Raw genomic sequence first — 24,127 nt, forward strand, 5'->3', positions numbered from 1 at the left:
TATTTGAATAAGAAACCCGCTGGAACATTAAAGTAACGAGTCTACAACTATCATTTATTTAGTAACATTTTACTACGAGTTGGAAGTACAAAAGTTGGATACATTATACCCGGCGTAATACAGGGCGGTAAACTAAAGGAATATGAATTACATTAGAAACTAACTACGATCTACGGACTAAGGCAGTTAGGGTATGTTGGCGAGTTTCCCAATAAGTTAAAGAATGTTTTATGTACTTAAATGGCAATTAAAAGCAGTGGCTGGAACTAACTTAATATAGCACATTGAAACAATTTACACAAGTAAAGGATTTTAAAACAATGTGTTAAAGATACATTTGCTTTTAAAGCCTAGTCGAAGGTGCACGTAGGATTGTTGGCCTTGATGCAAGGCGATCAGATAGCAACTACTAAGGGCCCATATTATCCTAGAGCATAAGTCTATGGTTCACGATTATCTTACTATCCTGTCTCGTTTTCGTTGTACATTGCGAAATGGATGGGGATTACTTAACTTTAGGGAATGCAATTTTACACAAAGTTTACACATATGTTAAGTGTGGAATGGCTCCACCATTGCCTCAAAGTCTAAACATACTCCTCCGGCGCAGCCTGTCCGTTGGAAGCCATCCGCAGTGTGTTCCCCGCCTGCGGCTGCTGCTGGGATTGTTGCTGCTGCTGCTGCGGACTCGTGGTGTCCGGGAGCTCGGCAATGTCCTTGAAGACTCCCATGAGGTTCTCGTAGCTGGGGCCCCAGTTCAGCAGGTACTCCCATCCCAGGGTGGTGGCAGAGGGAGAGGCTGCTCCGTTGGCCTTGCGGTAGATGCCGCTCAGGTGGTTGGCGATGTCGTCGTCGCTGGCCACGAGCGTGCTCAGCGATCCGTGAAACGACGACTCGAAGCCGTCATAGGCGTGCGGTGGAATGGGCGGGGTTTTGATCACGCTTGGGTTCCGACTCGCCTCGCTGTTGAGAGCCCGGGCCACAGGACTTCTCCCGTCCAGGAGACTCTTGGTGGTCGAGTACTTCCCATCGCCACTGAGGCTGTTGTTGTCGTACTCGATCTCGGAGCAGGTGAAGCTGTCGTTGCCGCTCTCGTCCGTGGACGTGGAGCTATGTGCATCGACGTCCGTATTGTGCATGCCTCCGCCCAAGGACATGTGGAGCGCGCTGCTGGGAACTCGCGGGGCTTCACTGCTGGACGAAACTGCGTCAAGGGTGGACACCAGGCTGCAGGTTCTGGGACGTGCGTTGAGTCTCTCGATCTCCTCGGCGGTCAGGCCCATGGAGGTCTGCGGGGGAGCCTGCTGCGGCACCCCTGGCTTCTGCCGGCTGGCGCTGGAGCCCTGGCCGGACAACTGCGACATAACCGGACTGTTCAGGCTGCGCTCACTGTTGCTGTGCAGCACATCCTTTCCCACGCCACCGGAGCTCGACGTCGTGGCCAGCAGGGCGCTCTGCAGTGGCTTTCCGGAGATGTCGTGCAGCGTCAGTATGCGCGGTTGCTGGGAACTCAGCTCAGAGCTCGGCGAGAGCCGCGCCAAGGGCGTACTTTGGTGGGTGCGGGATGAGTTTGTCGGCGGTGGCGGAGGCTGGTTGCCCTGGCTCCTGGGACCGAATGGGGCGCCGTGGCGGTGCTGCTGCTGGGAGGCTGCACTCTGGTGCTTGTGGTGCGTGTAGGCGGAGACTGGGGGAGCCGTGGCCTTGTACTTTCGCATGCCTCCCGCCTCGCGATAACCCTTGTAGTGGAACACGATGTCGATGTCCGACGGCGCAATGGAGCTGGCGTTTTCGAGGTCGTAGTGCTCCGGGTACTCGGAGCCCATGTCCACCGAGCTGGCGTGGTCGAGTGGCAGCGGATGCAGAGGAGGAATGGGGAGGCGGTGCTCATCACGGATCAACGGGCTCTTTCCCACGACCTCACGCTCAATGATGTCGGGCCGCTGGGGCCTCTGTTGTGGCTGAGGGCACTCGGACGCAGGAGTCAGTTCGCTGCGGTCCTTAAACTTCTTGGTGAGTAGCTCGGGCCCCACCAGGTGGTGTGCTCCTACGGGCGGGCGAAGATGTTCTGCTGTTCCGACTGGCGGCGAGGGTACTTCGCTGGGGTGAAGATTGCGGGCCAGAACATGGTCGATCTGGGTGGGAGGCACTGAAGGCGCTCCAACCATGACTCCCCCAGGATGCTTGAGCTTGAAGCCGGGCACTCCGCAGCTCAGGCTGCCAATCTTTTCCTGCTTGCCTCGAAAACGGTAGATAACGTAGGAGCCCAGTATGGCCACCACCAGAATGACGAAGAAGACTATCACCAGCGTGATCCCGATGCTAAGGGGATCCGCGACTTGGGCAGCGTCCATGCCAATGACTCCGCTACATCCCGACTCGACCCTTCCATGTAGCCTCACCTCCGGGAAGATGCTGCCGGATCCGTTCAGCGGCTGCATTTCGTTGTTCACAGTGAAGTTGGCGATGCAGCCAGTGAAGATAGCCTTCTCTTGATCCTTGTTAATCGATCCGCCCACGCACAGAGCGTTTAGGTAAGGGTCCAGAAAGTCGTGGACGCCCGCGATGTCTAGCTCATCCCCCACCTGGCGTCCGTCTAAGTGCACCCGGAGACTCCGGCTTTCACTGTGCAAGCTGACGTTGTGCCACTTGCCGTCGTTCAGCGAGGAGGGCTCCTGCACCGTCATGTTGATGTCCAGCTGTTGCTTGGAGAAGTAGACTAGGCGGCCCTCTTTCAAGGACAGCGAGGTGAACATCTGGTTGGTGGCAGCGTAGAGTAGTTGTCCATCCGGCTTATAGGTGCGGAAAAGAAAGCTAAGCATCTTAGGCGCCTCGTAGACCTGGGAAGCTATGGTCAAGTTGTGCAAATCGCCTCCCGCTTGCCGGCGTTCCCGCGGATAACTGTCCGTCCAAGCATTCTTTGCGCTGTACATGTTTTCCAGGAGCTGCATCCGGCGGTACAGTTCCGAGACTCGAAACTCTACAAATGCTCCATTGCTGAGCGTCACAGGCTCCAGGGACTCGGAGCAATCGGGGGACTGCAGCTGGCCTCCGCACTGACAGAGCGAACTGGACCAACGGTCAATGCACTGACCAGCGAATCCTCCACAGCGTTCTGCCGCCAGCGATGGCTGGCAGGCTTGCCGGTTGCATCCAGGCAAGATGCCCCTGTGCTCGAGCGGAGTGCTCAGGTTCAGAGCTCGTCCTCCGATGTGCACACTGTGCAGGCATCCCACTAGGTCGTCGCTGTGCACCTGGCCAGGGCGCTCCAGGAGAGGATCTGCTGAGGCCAAGCCGCCAATCAATAGAGGCTGTTTGTTAAAGTTGAGAGTTCTGAATAAAAGGGGGAAAAGGGAATTAATACACGGCAATTGAAAGACATCATAAGACCACTTACCCAACAGGACCCACTTCATTGGCATAGCAAGTGGAGTCTCCGGGCGTGCACTCCGCGCAAGAGTCCCCGGAGTCAGTGCATTTGGCCACGCTTAGCGACATTACTCTTCCATTGCGGGTGGCAGTCACCTTATGCCATCCTCCGTCCGCAAGATCCCGTCCAGCTATCACCGTAGTAATGGCCGTGCGGGCACCTCCGGAGGAGAAATACGCTAGACCCTGCACCAGTTCAATGGCCAAGAAGTCGGAGCGGCCACCAGTCGGGATACCGTAGTTGTAGAGAAGCAAGGAGTTGGCCTTTGTGGTGGCGAAGACGATCGATATGTCGTTGGAGGTGGCGTCCAGGGCGGGGAAGGTCATGTACGAGAGGGGCTCGAATCCGTAGCTGAACCGCTCGCAGTGACGTCCGTATCGGCCGGGAGAGCAGTTGCACTTGTAGCCCGGCTTGAGGCTGACACAAAGGCCTCCGTGCAGGCAGGGATTCGGCCGGCAAGAGTCCGACACAATCTCGCAGTGGGTGCCTCGGAAGCCAGGTCGGCACAGACAGAAGTAAGAAGAGCCGTCGGCGCTGCGTTGACAACTTCCACCATTGCCACAGGGCTTGCTCCAGCAGATGTCGCTGCGCTCTTTCTCGCACTGCTTTCCGTCCCGGTTTGGCGGGCATACGCACTGGAAGTCGCTGCCGAGCCGTCTGCACTGGGATTGCTGCTGGCAGGGATTGGGTAGGCACGGGTCCTGTCTGCGGCTGCACTGTTCCCCGGAGAATCCGTTGGTACACAGGCAGGTGTAGTCGTGCACCATCCGCGGTCCCGACATCACAAGATTCGGGCTGTCGACAATGCTGAATGTGTGTGCGTCCAGCAGTCGGATGGTCGCGCTGCAGACACCTCCGTTCTCGCAGATTTGTGGCTCCTTGCAGGGCTCGTAGCCCACCACCACGTCCTTCTGCATGAGCTCCGACAGGGCTGAGCGCTTCTCCCGCAGCCTTTCGACAACCTCCTTGGGCTGCTTGTAGGTGCGCTTCCCAAGCTGCACTGCCAGGAGGAGCTCCAGATTAATGGGCATGGCATCGGATCCTCCCACGATCTCTCCTCCGTTCTCCAGGAGGCTGTAGAGAAACACGTCTCCGTGGGCAAGACTGGACTTCAGCACCTCCAGCACCTGTCGATAGTGGTGGGACAGGAAGTGGGCGGCCGTCGTGTTCCTTACCAGCACGGAAACCGTGTTCGCCAAAGTGTCGTTGTCGAAGCTCTGGAAGACTACGCTCAACTTGTTGCTCACGTCGCCATGCTTACCGTCGTTGCCCGTGTAGCTGGAGGAGAACGAGGAGGGCGTGGTGTGTGAAGTCGTGAAGAGGTCACAGGCTCTTGGAATGGCCAGTTGCAGGTGGGTTTGAGCCGGAGGAGTCTGCAGGCGACACCGATAGTCGCCCACGATGTCGATGTCATTGGGTCGGATGTCAGCGAGCTTGATGTTTGTGGGCAGATCTCCATTGAACAAGTTCACAGTCACCTGAAGGTTCCGCGTCGTGGACGGGTTGTCGTTCTGATCCAGCACCGTTATGGTGATCATGTGCTTTGACTTCTGCATCGGCTTCCCGCTGTCCTCCACCTCTATAACTGCTTCCAGTGTGGGAGTGATTTCGCGGTCGAAGCTGGCAGTGGACTTCACGAGTCCTGAGCTTCTGTCCACGCTCAGCCAGGACTTGTGCTTTCCGCCCACAAGCTTGTAGGAGAAGGGACCACCTGTGGGGACATTTCCAGTTAGATTTATGTTATAATTTCATGTCACCCGTTCTAAATACTTACCATTTCGCGGAAGATCCGGGTCGGAGGCCGCCAGTGTCATAATGGAGGTGCCGGACGGCTCGTTCTCGGAAATGTAGCCCATTAGTCCTTCGCGGGTGAAGGTAGGAGCATTGTCGTTCACATCCTCCAGGTCTATGCGCACCGTGGCACTGCCCGTCTGCGGAGGCAGACCCATATCTATGGCCCCAATCACAAGGTTGAAGTGAGCGGTCTCCTCCCGGTCCAGATGAGCAGCCGTGGTGATCTCGCCGCTCTGGGCATCTATCCTGAAGCTCTGCTTGAGATTGCCATTGATGATGGAGTAGCTGAACTGATTGTTCTGTGGTCGAATGTCCTTGTCCACGGCCTTGACAGTGATCACCTTGGTGCCTATGGCAGCTGCCTCCGAGACGGCGGAAGAGTACTGGCGCTTGATGAACTCTGGTGGGTCGTTTCCGTCCTGGATCGAGATTATCACTTGCGCCTCGTCGGTGTCGTTGCCCCGAATACTGCCGTAGTTCTTGGCCAGTACCGTGAGGGCGACACGGTTTTGCGTTTCCCTGTCCAAGTGGCGCGCCACATGGATCACACCAGTGTTGGTGTTTATACCGAATCCCTTGTCATTGCTGGCCCCCACTAGCAGGTAGTAGACGCGTCCGTCCTCGCCGCTGTCCTTGTCCGTGGCCTGGACAGCGCCCACGTGGGTGCCCATGGCCGAAGTCTCCGACACGTCGAAGTGGAACACAGGCTGCACAAAATGCGGATAGAACTCGTTGACACCGAGGATGTGGATAAAAAGTGTGGCATAGCTTTCCATGATCGTGTCTGGGTTCTTGGCCTTCAGTTGGAGGGTGTAGGTGCGTCTCTCTTCGTAATCGAAGGAGACCGCAGAGAAGATGCTCCCGGTACTGGAGTTCACGCTGAAGAAGTGCCGGTCTGTACCGGTCGGCAAGAAGGAGTAATGTATGATGGCGTTTCGGGGCGAATCCTTATCCGTCGCCACCGCCTGGAACACGAAGGTGCCGATTGGCTTGTTCTCGGCTAGGTAGCCGTGGTACTCCTTCTGGGCGAAAACCGGAGGATTGTCGTTGACGTCTGTCAGAATGATGGTGAGCATGGCTACCGCGGAGAGCGGCTGGAAGCCAAGATCCTGCACCGTGATGTTGAGGTGGTACTCTTGAGTCGTATCAAAGTCCAGCGGCTGCCGAATCACGATTCCTCCAGTGCGTTCGTCCACGCTGAACTTCCTGAGTTCATTTCCGCCCGATATGGCGTACCGGAGCATTCCGTTAGGCCCCACATCTGCATCCGTGGCTCCAACTGTGAGGATTGTGGAGCCGACTGGCTCATTCTCTGGCACAATCACCTGGTAGGTGTTCGCAGAAAACTTGGGCGTATGAAGGTTCTCTCCTGTTACCTCCACAGTTACGCGGGTCTGATCAAACTGCGGAGGCGCCCCCCGATCCGTGGCTCGCACGTCTAGCTCGAAACGAGACTGTGGAGGCGACGAAAGCGACTTGGCCAGAGAGATCCAGCCGTCGTGCGTTCCAATTGTAAACATGGAGCTAAGGTTGGCGCTCACCAAGGAGTACTCGATCTCGTTGGATCCGAACAGCTGTCCGTCTGTGGCGTGGACCCGTACGATCTTCTGGCCTCGCCCCGCTTTCTCCGGAACAGGCGCCAGGTACTTGGCTCTTTCAAACTTTGGCGGATTCTTGTGGGCATCGACGATGTTGATGTTCACCAAGCATTCCGAATACAGTGGTGGCTTGCCGTTGTCCGTAGCCAGGACGGTGAGGGCGTACATGTTCTCGGGGGATCGGACATACTGCGAGTGCCTAAAGTGGACCATCTGAAAAGTGTGTACAGTGATAGTAAGTAATCTTAATCCCAGCTCATGATTTAAACTCCTTACCTTTTTGCTGAATATTTCGCCGGTGGCCGGATCTATGCTGAACATGAGCGACGACTGCTGCAGGGAGTACGAGATGACCGAGTTGGGACCCTGCTTATCCCGATCCGTAGCGATGATCTGGCCCACCAGGGCGCCCGAGTGCTGCAGCTCTGGGAAACTGAAGCTGTAAAAACTGTGCTCGAATTCCGGGGCATTGTCATTCTGGTCCTGGATGGTGATGGTGATGGGGGTAGCTGCGCGCCAGGCCCCGTCGGACACCTCCACCTTAAGAATGTACTCCTCCTGCTGCTCGCGATCCAGGTGCCCGGCCACAGTGATGTTGCCACTCTGTGCGTCGATGCTGAACTTTCCGCCGGGGTTTTCGGTAAACGAGTAGGAGGCGTTTGCGTTCGGGCCCAAGTCAAGGTCAGAGGAGGTCACGCGGATGACAAAGCTGCCGATCTCAGCGTTTTCGGTCACGTTCAACGAGAAAAGGCGCGTGAACTTAGGTGGATTGTCGTTCTTGTCCAGCAGGTGGAGCAGAACGCTAGACGTGCCAGTCAGCTGGGGTCGTCCTTGGTCCACAGCCTCCACTACCAGCGCATACTCTCCGAGCTCCTCCCGATCAAGTCTCATCGTCGTGTGGATCTCGCCCGTGTCGCTGGCTATCTCGAAGGTACCTCTGTAGTCGTCCTTCAGACGGTAACTGACTTTTCCATTGTCGCCGGAGTCCCGGTCCGTGGCTTTGACCACGGCGATAAGCTGCGGCGGAGACTCTTCCTCGAGAACCTCGGAGTTGTAGATGAGCCGTTCCATCACCGGTGCATTGTCGTTGGTATCAGTCACGTTGAGAGTCAACAAGGTGACGCTTCGCAAGCTGGGCCTGTCGCCATCTACCGCCTCCACCCAGATCTCGTACAGGGGCAGTAGTTCGTAGTCGAGGCCATCCGCCCCCACGCTGATAACTCCGCTGTTGGGGTCCACTCGGACCGCATCTCCCATGTTGCCGCCCGCGATGCCGTAATGCACGCTGCCAACCAGTCCCTTCTTCGGAGACGTGGCGCTGACTTGGGTGATCACCTTGCCCGGCTCCACATCCTCCGCCAGGGTGAAGTAGCTGTTTTCGATGTAGGCGAAGGCGGGAAACTGTTCCGCAGGACGCAAGAACACCGTCAGCTCAGCCGAGGAGTGCTGCGGATATGCTCCTCGGTCGGCAGCGTGTACCATTATACTGAAGGTTCCTTTTGCAGAAGCTTCATTTTTGAGAACCACCTTGGTGCTCACCACTCCGGTTCTGGCGTTGATCTCAAAGTAATCCTGGTCCTTGCCACTGATGCTGTACCGCACCATTGCGTTTTCTGCCTCGTCCAGATCCGTAGCCAAGGCCCCAAACACAAAATCCCCTGTACTCGTCCTGTCCGGTAGTGTTACAGTGTATCGGCTGGCGTCGAAACTGGGAGCGTTATCGTTCACATCGCCCACCTGGATTGTGAGGTTCACCGACGAAGCTCGTGGTTCTGTGACGGAACTATCCTGGGCCATCAAAGTTAGGTGATATACGGCGGTCTCCTCCCGGTCGAGCGGCATGCTCGTGGTGATTATACCAGTCTGGGAGTCGATGTGGAAGCGCATAATGTGATCGCCAAGCAGATTGAACCGCAGCCTTGCGTTGAGTCCTTCGTCCTTGTCTGTAGCTGTGGGATGGAGCACCAAAGTACCGGCGGGAAGGTTTTCCTCCACAACGGCGTGGTAGGACTGCAGCTCGAAAACCGGTCCGTTGTCGTTCATGTCTTGCACCTCCACTCGTACGACGCCGGTGCCCGTCAGCGGCGGCGATCCTGTGTCCATAGCCACTAGTGTCAGAATGTACTCGCTCTGCCGTTCGCGGTCCAGGGGCTTCAGCAGCGAAATGTCTCCCGATGAGGCGTTGATACGAAACAAGTCAGTGTCTCCCTCCTTGAGGAAGTATCGCACTTGAGAGTTGAGCGGAGGAGAGTCCGCGTCATAGGCCTTTACCGTGAGCACATAGCCTCCGTTCGGCGGGACGGTGTTCTCCATGACCCGAGCCAGGTAGGGCGAATCGAGGAAGGTGGGGCGGTTGTCGTTGATGTCCAGAATGATTATGGTCAGTTCAGCAGTGTCGCTAGCCGGGTTCTCCAGGTCGCAGTCCTCGGCCTTCACAGTGAGGGTGTAGCGGGACAGCCGCTCAAAGTTCAGGTTCTTGGCCACCCGCACCACGCCTGTGTCCTCGCTGATCGTAAAGTCGTGGTTCAGGTCGCCCATGACTATGGAGAACCGGATGCGACCGTTGGCGCCTTCGTCTATGTCCGTAGCGGACACCTGCAAGACCATGGCTCCGATACTGGCGTTCTCGGCTACAGATGCGGAGTACTGTTTGGGATCAAAGATGGGGCTGTTGTCGTTCTCGTCCAATATGCGGACCAGAAGTTGCGTTTCTGCTTCCTGTGGAGGTTCGCCGCGATCTCGCGCCGTAATGTTCAACAGGTAGCTGGCCCGCAATTCCCGGTCCAGGGCGTCGGTTACGCGCAGCAATCCATCGGTGGGGTTGAGGGAGAAGGGAAGCGGTTCCGACTGGCTGGCTGATCCATCTTCGATGGAAGCGCCATTGAGGGTGTAATCGATGTATCCATTCCTTCCCTCGTCGTTGTCGACGGCCTTTATGGCCAGGACCACGGTATTAATGGCCACGTTCTCCCTGACGGCAGTCTCGTTTGCGGAAACGAAAACGGGCACCTCGTCGTTGATGTCCTTAATGAGTATCGTTACCTGGTAGAGGGACGAGATCGGATCAGTCATGGATCAGTCATTTGCCACAGTAAGGGAGAACTCACCTTTGCGGTAGACGAGAGGCGCTGCTGCTTCTGGTGAGACAGGAAGTACTGCTGGTCCTGGCTTTGGTGGAAGCGCCTGGGCGAGCGGTACTTCAGCTTCAGCTGCGTCTCCTCCAGCTCGCTAAAGCTGGTCACTTCATCCGGACAGTCCTGGGCGGTCACTGTGAGGGTGTACGTGGATCGGCGCTCCCGGTCGAGGTGACGACGAGTGCGGATGGTGCCGTTGCTGTCGATTTCGAACTCGGAGTCCGAGTCCCCTGCCGTGATGCTGTAGGCGACAAGCCCATTGTTGCCTGTAAGGGATTAGGAAATGCATTTAGGAAAGGCGTGCAAAAAAGGGAAATATCTGAAGCAGTTACCCGAGTCAATGTCCTTCGCAGAAACACTGGCAACCTCTTTGCCAATGGGAGCGTTTTCAAACACTTCGCTCGAGTAGCTCATGGGATCGAAGATGGGAGCATTGTCGTTCAGGTCCAGCACATTGCAGTAGATCGTAATGGTGGTGGAAAGGCTGGGTTGCCCATTGTCCTGGGCCTGCACAAGCAGGATGTAGTGCTGCACCTGTTTGGGATAAAATGTGGGCGGTGAGTCAGTGATAGTAGAGTGAAATTACATGGACTTACCTCTTCGTAGTCCAGTCGGGAGGTCAGAGTCAGCATTCCCGTTTGCGGATTCAGGCTGAAGATGTCGGTGGCCCAGTCCGAGAATACTCCATAGGACACTTGCGCATTTTGTCCTAGATCCGCGTCTTTGGCCAGAATCTGGCCCACTTGATAGCCCCTTGGCGCGTTCTCCGGAATGTCGAAGGAGTAAACAGTCTCTTCAAACACGGGCGGGTTGTCGTTGGTGTCGCTGACCTAGAAATATGGCAACAATTTGACTTTAGAAACGTATCCTTTAATTATGGGATTGCAAATCCTTACCTCTATGGTGGCATACGTTTCGGTGTACTGAATTCCATCAGAGACCCGGATACGGAGCTCGTACTTGCTCTTCGTCTCCCGGTCCAGGGAGTCTTTGAGGACCAGCTTGCCCGAAATGGGCTCCAGCAGAAACTTATCGTCGTGGCCGTCCATCAGCTTGAAGGTCACCGTGCCCAGGCTGTCAGGGTCGTGGGCACGCAGGGTGGCAATGGTGTGGCCGATCTCCAGGTCCTCGCTGACATTGTAGAGGAACGGGGAGTCGAGGAACTGCGGCGGACTGTCGTTCTTGTCGAGAACTGTTACTCTGACCTGCGAGAACAAAGCAAATGCGATGCGTCAATGTCAGTGGCCCACTTTGGCGTGCAGAGGAGGAGAATGAGTAAGGGGAGGCGGAAAACTGTCCCGCAATGGCATCGAACGGAAACCCGTTTCGAATTTGGCACTAAATGCTCCGCATATGTGCCCGGACTCTGTGGCAATGTCAATCGCATTCCTCATCTTTCGCGGCTGACCCGCTTCCAAAGTTGCTGCCCTGAGCTCCGAGCGGACTTTCTGCTTCTGCTGCTTTATGACCGAGCGAGTTATAGGTTAGGCCATTTCGACCGTACCGCTCTCGCAATCCCCACGAGGAAAACCGGCCTTCCTCTTCCCCTGCCCAACTTACATCTGCTTCTGGCATTAGTTTGTTAAGCTAATCTGCGAACTTGGTCGTCCTAATCCCTGCCAAACTATTAATATTTGGAGCGAAGAGACCGAAATTAGAATTACTCCGTCTGGGCCTCCAGAAATCGGTGCTCGGCTAGGTGCCCAGACGTAGTGCCTTTCTAAAGCCATTACATCGTCAGAGTGTCCCGAGACCCTCGACGAAGCTTCAGTCCCCTAATCAGACCGTACTAGAACCGGAGACCCAAGTCTGAGCTGGCTCGGAGGACAAAGACCAGACCAAGAGCCATAAATATGGCTCAGAGTGACAGGGTCGCATTCACTCGTAAAATATAGCGTCGTGTGCTCCGAGACACTGATGGTGTTAAGTCGGAGCAGGCGAGCAAATACTGCATTTGTAATAGAATTTATGCAAATTTGTAACATCAGACAGCGCCCGGAGAGACTACTTAAGGCACTTTAGGCTCCGAAAGGACAGGGTGCGGGGTGGCTCATCCTAGGCATTCTCGTGTGTGGATTAATGGGAGTGTGGAGCCTGCAGCCGGCCGAGTATATCAGCGGAGCACCATTTACAGTGAAATGTGTGCAGCTAATTGCATTAATTTGATCGGTGGCGGGTGCAACTGCGAAAATGCGGCCATTTGTCAACCCGTTTAATGGCCACTCGAGGCTCAGAACACGCCTTTTTATACCCGTGTTCCGTGTTCCGGGGATTGGATATAGGGACACTTTGGAGTGTCCTCAATCACTAAATTATAGCGACTTTTAATAGTTCTTTGGCGCTGGATCTGGCCAAGATAACATGAGAAGAAAGTGCGGCTGGAGTGGGTCGAATGATCTTCATAATGAACATAACCAGCATTTATTAAAGTCGAGTGTTTATTCAGCTTTCCTGGGCTTTCTCCGCAAATAGAAAGAGTCTAGATTCGGAGGCTAGAAACCATGTAATGGCCACATATTTGAGGCTAGCAAATTAGCCAAAAACGAGCAAGAAACCGAAAAATAAGGGAACACGACAATCGTTTTAAATCAATGCAAGAATGAATTGATTGAAACACTCTTCGCACGCGAGGCATAGCGATCGGAACACACTAAGCCATAGGGCTCTGCTAGCCCGGGTCCCTGGGAGAGGTGCCATCCTTGGAAACGCGGATTCGTGCACGAAACTGGAACTGGATCCACACACATTTGCATGCGTGAATTGTTGGCATACCTACGCGTACAACGTGTGTTCCTGCCGGGAGGACAGGGATGAGGGGAGTAGTAGGAGGCGGGGCCAAGGGAGGACTCAGTGGAGATGTGGAGAGGTTGGGTTGTGGACTGGCAGGGGGAGCCGCATTCGAAGTGGAAAGAAGCTGCGAGACGGGTTTTTTCGGCATTATTCTTTTCTCTGCTGCTTCTCGCTTCGGATGTCGGATGCCTGGAGGAGGCCTGCAGAGTCCGAGGACTGAGGACTGAGGTCCGAGAAAACCCTCCAAGGGGCGAAGCGAAGGGCGACCGAGGTCTGACTCCCGTGAGTAGGGTAGCCGGGCATAATTAAAGGCATCTGCCAATGAAGCAACTTATTATAATTCTATCCCTGCGGCCCATTTATGCAGCGCTGCGCTGCGTTGCGATGTAAAATATTTTCTCGATACACAGGTCTGTCTGGTTCCCCACCCCCGGTCTGGCGAGGGCCTCCTCCCTGGCCGGCAAATTCATTCACCAGTTATCAGTGCTTAGGGACGAGTCCGAGGCATCCGCACTGGCCCTGTTAATTTGCATCTCAAGGCTCCATCGCAACAACGTGCCTGTGCTCGGGAGGCCGATGTCTGCGGATCTGGGAATCGGGGAGCTACGGAGCGGCGGAGCTCCGGGTTGGCGTGCAATCAATATTTCATATCAGCACAAGACATTAAAAGCGCATTAGTGCGGTCTCGACTTGCACTGATAAGCCCTTGAAACTGGCCCAGAATCTTCAGCCGCGGCTGCGAAAACCCAGCAACGGCATTCCTCGTCCCGATCTCACCCAGGGATGCAGCTGGGCAGTAATGGTGGAAAGCAAAGCCTAAAAGCTCCCCATGTAAAGTAAGCGGCTAAAAACATAGTCTTACGGAGAGGACACTTCTTGGACAGGGGATTTGGATGATCCTGCAGATCTTACAAGGGAGAGATCCAATATGAATTGGGAAATATTTTTTACTAAGTCAGTCCCATAACTGAAAAGAGGGAACAGGTTTTCGGCCTATTTTCCAACTCACCTTCGTGCTGGACGTGCGCGGCTGTCCTCCCAAGGCGATGGCATAGACTTCCACTTCGTACACGTCGGGTCCGGCCTCGCGGTCCAGCTCTGCAGCTGTGGACAGGATTCCCAGCTTGGCATCGATGTCGAAGAGGCGATCCACCTGCCCTCCATAGGCTCCACTGACCGCCGTAACATTGGTCACGTAGTACTCGATCTCCGAGCCTGCTAGATGGGCGCTGATGGTCAGAATGCTAGTGCCGAGTGGCTCGTTTTCGTAAACAGATCCGGAGAGGACGTTTTTCTGCGCAAACTGGGGAACCTCGCTGCCTCCGAATCCGGGCGTGATGATCGTGATGTACACCTCGGAGCTGCGACGTTCGCTCTGCACCGCCTCGTCCGTGGCCTTCAAGGTGAGCTGATAGCGCACTTTGGACTTGTATTGAGGTCCGGGCGTGAAAGTCACGATACCCGTATTCCTGTTCAGCCGGAACAACTCCTGCTGCCCACTCACGATCTCGTAAGTCACTAGGCCGTTGCTGGACGAGTCGGCATCTCGAGCGTGTACCCGCATCACCTGCTGGGGACCTTGATCCGTCATTGGCAGCATTGCGGCATTCATGGATACGAACACGGGTGCGTTGTCGTTGATGTCCTCCACGATTACCGTGACTAGCTTTTCCGCATGAAGCTGGAGATCCGATGGCTGAGCTCGATCAGTTGCCACCACTGTCAGGCGGAAGGTGTCGATGGCTTCGCGATCTATGTCCCTAAGCGTGTATATCACACCAGTCTCAGTGTTAATCCCGAAGTGCCGGCCTCCCGAGAGCTCCGGCTCTTGCTTGCTGATGGCGTAGCTCACCTTCCCGTTCAGTCCAGAGTCCGGATCGTCGGCGAGGACTGTCACAATGGGAGTCTTCAGCCCAATGCCCTCCTTTATTTGACGCACAATGGCAGTGCTGGGAAAGATCGGGGGATTGTCATTGGCGTCCACCACCACCACATTGTAGAGCACCGTGGTGGACAGCAAGGGCGTGCCACAGTCGGAGGCCGTGATGTTGAGCGCGTAGCTGGTAATATCCTCGTAATCCAGCATCTTGTGCAGGTAGAGACTACCAGTGTTGGTGTCAATGTGGAACGTGTCCCGGCGATTGCCCGCCGAGATGCTGAACACCACCTGGCTGTTGACACCCTGATCCGCATCGCTCGCACGGAATCGCATTAGCTCCGTTCCCGTGGGACTGGTTTCCAGCACGGAAACTTCGCTGCTGGACTGTGTAAACTCCGGAGCATTGTCGTTCTCGTCCAATACTACAATGGTTATGGTGGTGTTGGCGCTCAAGGAATCCTTAAGAGCAGCATCACGGGCAACGACAACGAGGTGATGGGCCTCTTGCGACTCCCGGTCCAGTCGACGAGCCAATGTCAGTTGTCCCGTGGCGCCGTCGAGGCTGAACTGGCCCGCCTCGTTTCCGCCGGCTAGGGAGTAGTAGACATCCCCGTTGAGGCCTTCATCTGCATCCTGTGTGAAAACGTGCGTGATGTGAGTGCCCTCGGAGGCGCCCTCGGAGATGGTAACGTGGTAAGGGGCCCTCAGGAATACCGGCGCATTGTCGTTAACGTCCGTGATGATTACCTTAACTTTCACCTTGTCGCTCAGCCGAGGGCTGCCATTGTCCGACACAGTCGCCTCCAATATCATGTAATTACCTTCTATACTGGATATCCGGCTAGCCCGTTCGTCGCCGCCGACTTCTCCTTCCGCCGTGCCCCGACTGTCGCGCACCAAGGCCTCCCGATCGAAGGGACGCAGCGTCTTAATGAATCCGTTTCTGATGTCGATCGTAAAGTCCTGAGTGTGGCTGGTGAGGACGAAGCTTAGCTCGGCGTTCCGCCCAATGTCTCGATCGAGAGCCGTCAGCTTCCCCACAAACGTGTCTGCCGGAGCGTTCTCCGGTATGCTAAACGTAAATGTTGAGTTGGTGAACTGCGGTGCGTTGTCGTTTTCATCGATCACGTGGATCACCACTGGAACTTCGGAGGAGCGGGAAGGCTCACCCGCATCCCGACAAGAAACAGTCAATGCGTAGTAGTCGCGCACCTCGCGATCCAATAGAGCTTTCACAAACAAGTACCCGTCTGGGAAAATGCCGAAGATGCGCTCCCCGTTTCCTTCGATAATCTCGTACGAGATTCGTCCATTCTCGGCGGTGTCCATATCTGTGGCAGGCAGTGCGAAGAAGCGAGTGTTGACCCTTGTGCCCTCCAGCAGTGAGGTCTCGTACGAGGTGTGGTCGAATACGGGCGTGTGGTCGTTCACATCCGCTATGTTTACTGAAAGGCTCAGGCGACTGGAAAGGGCAGGATGGCCGGAGTCTGTAGCCATTAATTCCACAAGGAGCACGGCTCCCGGCTCGGCAGCGACGGGCCTCTGCAGATAAAGCACTCCTGTGGCAGGGCCAATGTGGAATTGATCGTTGGGGTTGTGCGTGAGGTTGTAGCGGATCCGACTGTTTACACCTGCATCCCGATCTCGAACTCTGGATAAGTACACCTCCTGGCCTACGGCGGCGTCCTCCGGCAGCCAGATGGTGGGTTCAGAGTCGCGATCCAAGGCAAATACCGGCGCGTTGTCGTTCAAATCTATAACTGCGATGTTCACGCCACATGTCCCGTAGACAAAGCTTGAGCTGGACATTGATCTGGCCAAGATTGTCAGCCGAAAGTGGGACTGCACTTCCCGGTCCAGTGAGGTGGCGGTGGCGATGCGGCCAGAGGTTGAGTCAATGGTGAAGTTCCTGTCCCTGTCGCCGTGGATAATGAGGTATTCAAGGGAAGGCAGGGAGTGTCCAGACGGGGCTTTCATCTGCACCACGCCGACTTCGCGGCCCTTCTTCGCCGGCTGCTGCTCGTGATCCTCGACGAGTTGGAACTCATAACTGCTCTTTCCATGGTCGCACTCGAGCTGCAGCGCCTTCGATCCAAGAACGATTTCAACTACAGCATCGCGCTGGCTTTTCCTTTTTCATAAAAAAGATAAATAATATATGAAGCTAGGTTCTTAACAGGACACAATAATGCAAGAGGATTAGATCCATAAAATTCAAAACTTTTACAATAGATTGCTGTTAGTAGATGACTTAAATAAGAAGTAAGTATTAAATGTAAAAATACATAAAATATTGTTCTGGGCTTACCTCCCCGCCGGTTGTCCGTGGTCGCGGGCCGACACCTGCAGCTTGTAGTGTGGCTTCACGTGAGTTGTGCCCACGTCGGCGTGCATCCTCAGGGCTCCGGAGCGAGCATCCAGCTGGAAGAGGCCCTCCCCACCTGACACCAGGCTGTACTCAATTAAGGCGTTATCGCCCTCGTCCCGATCTGAGGCCGTGACGTGCAGAAGGATTTTTCCCTCGCCGTTCTCATGGCCGTCATTTCTGCTGTCATCCCCGAGTGTGTAGATGTAGTGCTGTGGATAAAACTCTGGATCGTTATCGTTCACATCTGCTACGTTCAGCCAGACAGTGGCGGTGGAGGACTGGGGCGTGGGTGCGCCCTGGTCTCGGGCGATCACGGGAATCTCGTAGCGCGCTGTTGACTCACGATCGAGGAATCGCCGCGTCGTTAATTGCCCCGTTATCGCATCGATAGCGAACTGCTGGGGGTAGAGGCGCTCCACGCTAGGCGCCAGCGCGAAAGTCACCGATCCATTGGTTCCCTGGTCGTGGTCGGTAGCCGTCAGCACGGCCACCAGCGTCTGCGCCGGAGCATTTTCGGTAAGGGTCACGTTCAAGTGGCTTTGGGCGAACTGTGGCGCCTCGTCGTTCTCGTCCAGAACGGTCACTTTTAGCTGGGTGTAGGCGAACTTGGGGTTGGGACCACCGTCCCTCGCTGAAATGCTCAGCTCCACGCTGTCGCTCACCTCCCGATCCAGTGGCCCGGCGGTCACGATCAAACCTGTAAGCGGGTCCATCGAGAACCACTTGAGCTCGTTGCCCGAAAGGATCTCGTAATGCACCTCGGCATTGACGCCGGTGTCTCCGTCAGTGGCTGTTATGGAGGTCACATAGCTGCCCTTGGAGGCCAGTTCGCTCAAAACCGCTGAGTACTCTGACTTCTCGAATACGGGCTCGTGGTCGTTGACATCGTTCACGTCTATTATCAAGTGGGCGGTGGTTGTCCTCGCAGGGGTTCCCTTGTCCATGGCCACCACCGTCAGGTTGTACTTTCCTATCTCCTCGCGGTCCAGGACGCCGTTGACTCTTACTATGTGCAGACTGCCCGTTTTCTCCAGCCGGAAATGTCCCATTTCGTTGCCGGATACAATGCGGGTAGTCGTGTTACCATTTAGACCATCGTCGGAGTCAATCACGGATACGGCAGCCACAACGGTTCCGTTCGCGGCGTTCTCGTCAACGGTGGCCACACTGCCGGTCGGCGGAAAGTACTGGAACCGAATGATCGGGTCGTGGTCGTTGGTATCCACGAGATTCACCGTTACGTATGCTCGGCCGTCCTGCCTGGGTGATCCGTGGTCGCGAGCAAAGACCGTAAAAACGCAGGCTTTCTGGACGCTGCCCTTGGCATTCGTTTGCTGCGGACAGTTCACGCGCTCCGTGTTGGAGATGACGCCCGTCTCCGGATTGACGGCGAACTGGTGCTCTGTCTCGGCCAAGTAGTATGTAATCTTGCTGTTGTCCCCCAAGTCGTTGTCGGATGCCATGACGGTCACCACAGGTGTGCCCGGCAAAGCCGTTTCGTTGAGGGAAACATTGTAGTCGCTGTGGTCGAATATGGGCGGGTTATCGTTGACGTCCAGAATGGTAACGTTGACCTGTAGAAACCCGAATCTCGGTGGGGACCCTCCATCTCGGGCGGAAATGTTAAGCTGATAGGAGCCACGTGACTCTCGATCCAGGTTTCCTTTCGTTTCCAAGTGGAGGTACGACGTATCCCCGCTGGGATTAGTCGTCGTGGCCAGTCGAAACTTGTTGTCAACATTGCCGGCCACTATCTCGTACTGGTCCGTCACCCCGTTCTCTCCTGAATCTGCATCCGTGGCGGCGTCTAGAAGGAGACGCGTCCCAGACATGGCGCTCTCCGAAAACGACACGGCGATGCTCGGCTCCGGGAACTCGGGAGAGTTGTCGTTGATGTCCAGCACCTTGATGCGCACCTCGATGGGGTAGGTGGGCTGCGAAGAAAGCACCACTAAGTCGTAGTGGTCGTGGATGCCTTCGCGGTCAAGCACCACGTTTGTCTTCACCTCGCCGGTGACCGGGTCGAGGGAGAACTCTTCTGGCGGTTCGTTGAATCGGTAGGTGAACTTGGGTTTGGTGGGAATGAAGCCTACCGTTGTTCCTCGCGGCTGACCCTCCAGCACGTCAAAGTCAGCACTCGTGTCCACGGCGCGGGACTGCATCTCTCCCGCCATTGAGGGGCTTCTGCGGCGCGGAAAGGCCGCGTACTGCTCGTAGGTGGTCGCGTAGCTGCGTCCTCGAGGAGCCAGAAGCTGCATCGTAGGCCGGGCCTCTTCGTTCGCCCGGCCAATGCCGAGCTCCACTGCCAACAGGAGCAGGAACAGCAGCAGCATTGGTAAGGGCTGTCCCCGGCAAAGCCTCTCCATCTCCGCTGGGGCTCTCATGAGAGCGGATGGAAGACTTTTGGTAAAATTGGCACGGAATTTATCACTTCTTTCACGGTTCTGTTCACTTGGAACTGTTCTTATGGTCAGCACATTGGTTTACTTGTTGGGTATACTCTGGATGCATCCTGGAATGCGTCATTTTAGTTCTGTTGGTTCGTTAATTGATTCGCCAGTAGCCTGAAAGAGAAACAGAAAGAAGATGATTAGCTTTAATTATTTCCACACTTTCATCATAGAATTTCTACTCTCCGATGCGCCATCCGATGTGCTTTGTTCTTTTTACAGAACAGTGTTCGGAAACGTCTCAATAAGCTTATTAATTATAAATGTGGTATTTAACCTATGTATAATGTCATGTGTCGCTACGTATGTAAATACTAAACAACTATAATTAATTCGTACTGTTTAATGAAAAGCTACTTTCAATTAACAGCTCCATTTCATGCTCCGTCGCCCACAAGATTAGCTCCACACCCTGGCGCGATCTGGAGGAGGAAGAAGCGCCAAAGCGTAAAGCGTAACATTTTCCAACAGCTTTTTATTAAAATCTAATTTATTCTCCAAAGTGTGGAAAGTAATCTAACACCTTAGAAATGAAAAGCTGCTCCCCTTGTACCCCTAAAAAGGAAAAGTCCGCAATCCACACAAACATAAATCTTAAAATCCTCTCAGAAAACAAGAGACTTAGGCAACGAACTTGAAATTTTTATTCTGCAACCGGGTGATGGTTACGGTTTTTTAGAAAAACATAATCATTCTTTTCGTCTCCAAATACTAAACAAAGACTTAATTCCCGCCACACTCTCTTATAAAAGCGATGACAATAACCAAAGAAGGAAAGAGCTCATATAAAATGCTTTTGTTGTAATAAATTTGGTGGTCTTATAGACATGAACTCTTGCTGGCTCAAAGATAATTTTCTAAATTAAATGATTCTTTACTTAATTTAGTTCTATCCTAAATATACCTCCTGATAGGCGTATAGGAATGTCCGCATGAACTCTCTACTGGACCGACTCTGGCGTCTCACCCGTAGAATCTGTCAGAATGTGGGTTGGGGTAACCGATTGAATCGGCTTAGACCGCTGGATACCCGTACGTAGCTAAAAATGCGTCGTAAATTTCGTATTTGTTGTCTGAAGCTTTTGAAGCCGAGCCCGTTCATTAATCTTAAAAATCTACCTGCTCTAATGGTATTGTTAGCTGTCGGAGTTTTTGCTTTTTCGGTTCCTGCCCGTCTTCTCATTTCATTTCTGGGCACTATCAAAGGTTTTTGGTACTGGTGTTGGGTTTTTCTTTTTTATGGGTCCCATCTGTGATTGGTAGTTCCTCGTTTCCATAAAATTCCAATGGAATTAGAACAGCCCTCTTTTGAAATTTTGAGGTCTTGTGTATGAACATCTGAGTCTTTTTAATTTGAATCTGGATGTGTCAGTTAAGGAAACTAATATGACTTTAAATTAGTCAAGTACTTCGCTTAGGATGTGCCAGTTTCGGTGAAGTTAACTGACCCACCTTGAACTCTAGAGTCAAACCCATCTTAGAGTTCACCGTTTACGACTCTTGTTGGATGTCGACTAAATTAATGAAAGAAAAGAAATTCAATATTCTTGATTGATATATGTATCTGGCTTTATCTGTCTCCTTTACACTTTCTCATACGCACCATGGACTGGTTTGGGGCATATCTGGTTTCCACGCCATTGAAACAGCGTCTGAGTTGACTCTATTTAATAGTTCATAAATTCCATATCTGTGTTTATACATTAGCAATGTAAATTCAAGCCCACAAGCCGTCGATGCTACAACAGTCTAAAGAACAGCCAGAAGTTTTGTAGTATGAGGGCAATGCTACTTTTTCCTGGTATCCAGAGATCAAATAAATCATTCAATTTGTTGTATAGTCCGGTAGGACAGCCCCAAAGAATACGGAATGCCGGGATTACGTGGCAGTGCTCTCCCAAAAACATTCGGATTGGGCAATGGGTGACCCCAGCATCCGACTCTGGCAGCACAATAACACTGCGAGTCTGGCATCCGAGGAGGGCAACCTTTACAACCACAGATTCAGGTTCACAGACAGGTAAAGACACAACCACGGAGGTAACCGCTGCCTACGTTACCGTTGCTTTCCCATAATTCAAGATGTAGTCTTATTTGTATCTTGTATCTACACCTATACTATATTCATAATCCAAGTCGGTCATGAATGCACTATCTGCAGAACCATTAGATGGTGCCAGAAAAAGTGATTGGCGGTCCCTGTTTGATGTCATTCAAATCAGGGCTGAGCAGGATCAGCATGGTGCCCCATTGGCTGATTCCTGGAATATCCACTATATTTTCTCCGATTGTGACGGTGACTGTGACTGTGCCTGCGACTGAAGGCCCAAATGGAGGCCCAAGCCAAAAATATCTATCCAGTCCAGGTCCACTATGAATGTTTATGAGTACCTACCATTTTCTTCACATTTCTACAGGCGTTTCGGTGTTGGTGGGGCACACACAGCCCGACTCCCGATGCTCTCACGGACACCGTGCTGACACAAAGGCACACACACGCGCACGGATATCAGACGCAGCATATTTTTTCTTTCAGCAAAACGTGTTTTGCCTCATTTTTCGCTCTTGTATATGGCTTGTTGCTGCTGCTGGCTGTTGCTGTTGCCGTTGCCGTTGCTGTCGCTCGCTTGCAACAGCAATGTTGGAATTTTTCACTTATAACAATTTTCAACGGCGACTCACACACACACACACACACACACTGCTTCACAAACAAATAAGGCTGCACTGGGGGCAGCGAGTGGGAGCCCGCTGGAGCTGGAGCGCCAGCTGCTTTGGTTTGCCTCTAATTGCGAGACAAATTCATAAAAAATGACCCAGGGCTGGCACTTTATGACACTAGCTGGAATGCAGCAGGACTCTTTGACTGTGGGACGCACCTTCACTTTTGTCACCCGTCGGACGCACGTGCTCCTTTTCGTCGCTTAGTCGGAAGGCAGAACTCGGCCCAAACCACTCGCTCAGCGTTCGCCACGGAACTGAGCGCCTCAGAGATCCGCTGGAGAATCTCGAGGTGGAAAAAGTCGCCAGACGGGTTTGTCCCACCTGAGTCGAGGGAGCGGCTTGGCCGCGATCCGTCTCTCCCTCTCAGGGAGAGATCGCTGGAATCTCTCACACGGCTCTACCTGTTGTGGCTACAGCACATTTTTCACTTGTTGCAGTTTCGTTTTTCATTTTCTTGTACGCGGCGCTCTCCGAGCTGAGAGAGGTCCAGTGGTCCGGTCCAGTCTGACGAGATTCAATGGCCACCGGCAACCCATACACAGCTAAAAAAACAAGTCAGAGCAGCTATGGAGGAATGTGTCGGCTGCAGATATACCTAGTAATCAGGGTATATTGACCAGGATAACCAGGATAAGGACTACACCCTTCAAGATAAAATCACTAAAACATTAGTATTGCCTAGCAGAAAGGCGCATTTCGCCATTCCTCAGTGCCACAGATATTTGCATGAACAAATATAGGAATAAATTAAAATATGTATTGTAAAGTATATTAGAAATCTTTATTTCAAGCCGTGGAATATACCTCAGGTGTGTCTGCGAGTACTGGGTAAAGTTATTTCTCCGCCGCGGACCGGATAGCTCTCTGTTTGTGGCTTTTTGTTTGGTTACATCCCTGGTTACTCATAAAAGAATAAGACTTGGAGAGTCTTGGGCAGCGCCGTAGGATTTTGTTTAGCATAGAAACTGGTTTCAAATTAAAATTATCGCTGGTCATTTTTCTTATGGTTAGTTGGCGTTTACTTTGCCCTGTTCCGTTGTGTTGGTGCCTCATTTATTGTTTTCCTCTTGTCTTGGTTTTCTGGAATTTTGGTGTTTGGGACCTGCCTTTTACTTCCCTTTGCTGTCCCCGAATGTTGCTGTAGATGTTGCTGGCGATGGTGACGACGATGCTGCTGGTGTGAACTAGCTGTGTCTGCATCTCTCCTCCACCTACCGGCTCCCACTCAATCTACCATTGGCCCCTACCCTATAACGCGATCTTAAATTGGTCCAGGACAGTAAGAGTCGTCTCGTTGGTGATCGCATTTCAATTGACTAATGTTTTACATAATAGTGAAATAATTATTAAAAATCTCCGGCTCTCCAAAGGTATTCCTTATGCCATAATGCTTACAGACTGTATGTCCTATAGTGGAGGCATAAACATCTTTCGGACAAGGAACTCCTCCATATCCTACCAATCGTATTTTTAATGGAGGTTTTTGTGACAAATGTACAGAGATTTATAGAACAAGATTTTCTAAAGGTATTCCGCTTGGAGTTGGAGCTTCTAGAGGAGAGATACGAGGCTTGTGGCGGCCATAAGCTCCACCATACCGATTGTTTACAATTTGAAAAGGCCGCCCATCTTGAAAACGTGAGAAAATATCGATAATTCTGGGAGATTGTGATGGAGAATGATAGAAAACGATTTCCAATTCTTCATCAGACTGATTCTACAGACTTTAACATTCTTCTATAATCAATTTTTTATGTAGGTTATTTTTCAGATATGAATGAATTAGATTTTTTTTAAACCAAACTGAAATCAATTTAATTAATTTTTATTATACAGGGAAACACATCTGCCAGTTTTCAACAGACCTTAGACGGTTAGTAGAGGATTACAGAGTTGATTTTGAAAATTTCAATTGACTTTGATTCATTTTTTATACAATTCCTTCGCTCCCAAACACAACTTA

The 24,127-nt window shown here is 53.1% G+C and overlaps 1 protein-coding gene across 1 annotated transcript; it reads right to left on the minus strand.

Annotated features, from left to right (window-relative positions):
- Positions 1–22,469, minus strand: LOC6497836 (cadherin-related tumor suppressor). The gene is made up of 11 exons (XM_001961507.4): positions 21,836–22,469; positions 16,931–19,554; positions 13,753–16,753; positions 10,850–11,158; positions 10,550–10,783; positions 10,286–10,487; positions 9,927–10,219; positions 7,096–9,861; positions 5,202–7,032; positions 3,395–5,138; positions 1–3,330 (listed from the first exon to the last, which is right to left on the minus strand). The coding sequence occupies exons 2-11, from the start codon at positions 19,372–19,374 to the stop codon at positions 588–590; spliced, it is 15,567 nt and encodes a 5,188-aa protein (XP_001961543.2). The 5' UTR covers positions 19,375–19,554; positions 21,836–22,469; the 3' UTR covers positions 1–587.
- Positions 22,470–24,127: the final 1,658 nt, after the last annotated feature.

This window comes from Drosophila ananassae, chromosome 3R (assembly GCF_017639315.1).
Source record: "Drosophila ananassae strain 14024-0371.13 chromosome 3R, ASM1763931v2, whole genome shotgun sequence".
In the NCBI taxonomy this organism is placed as follows: Eukaryota; Metazoa; Arthropoda; class Insecta; order Diptera; family Drosophilidae; genus Drosophila; species Drosophila ananassae.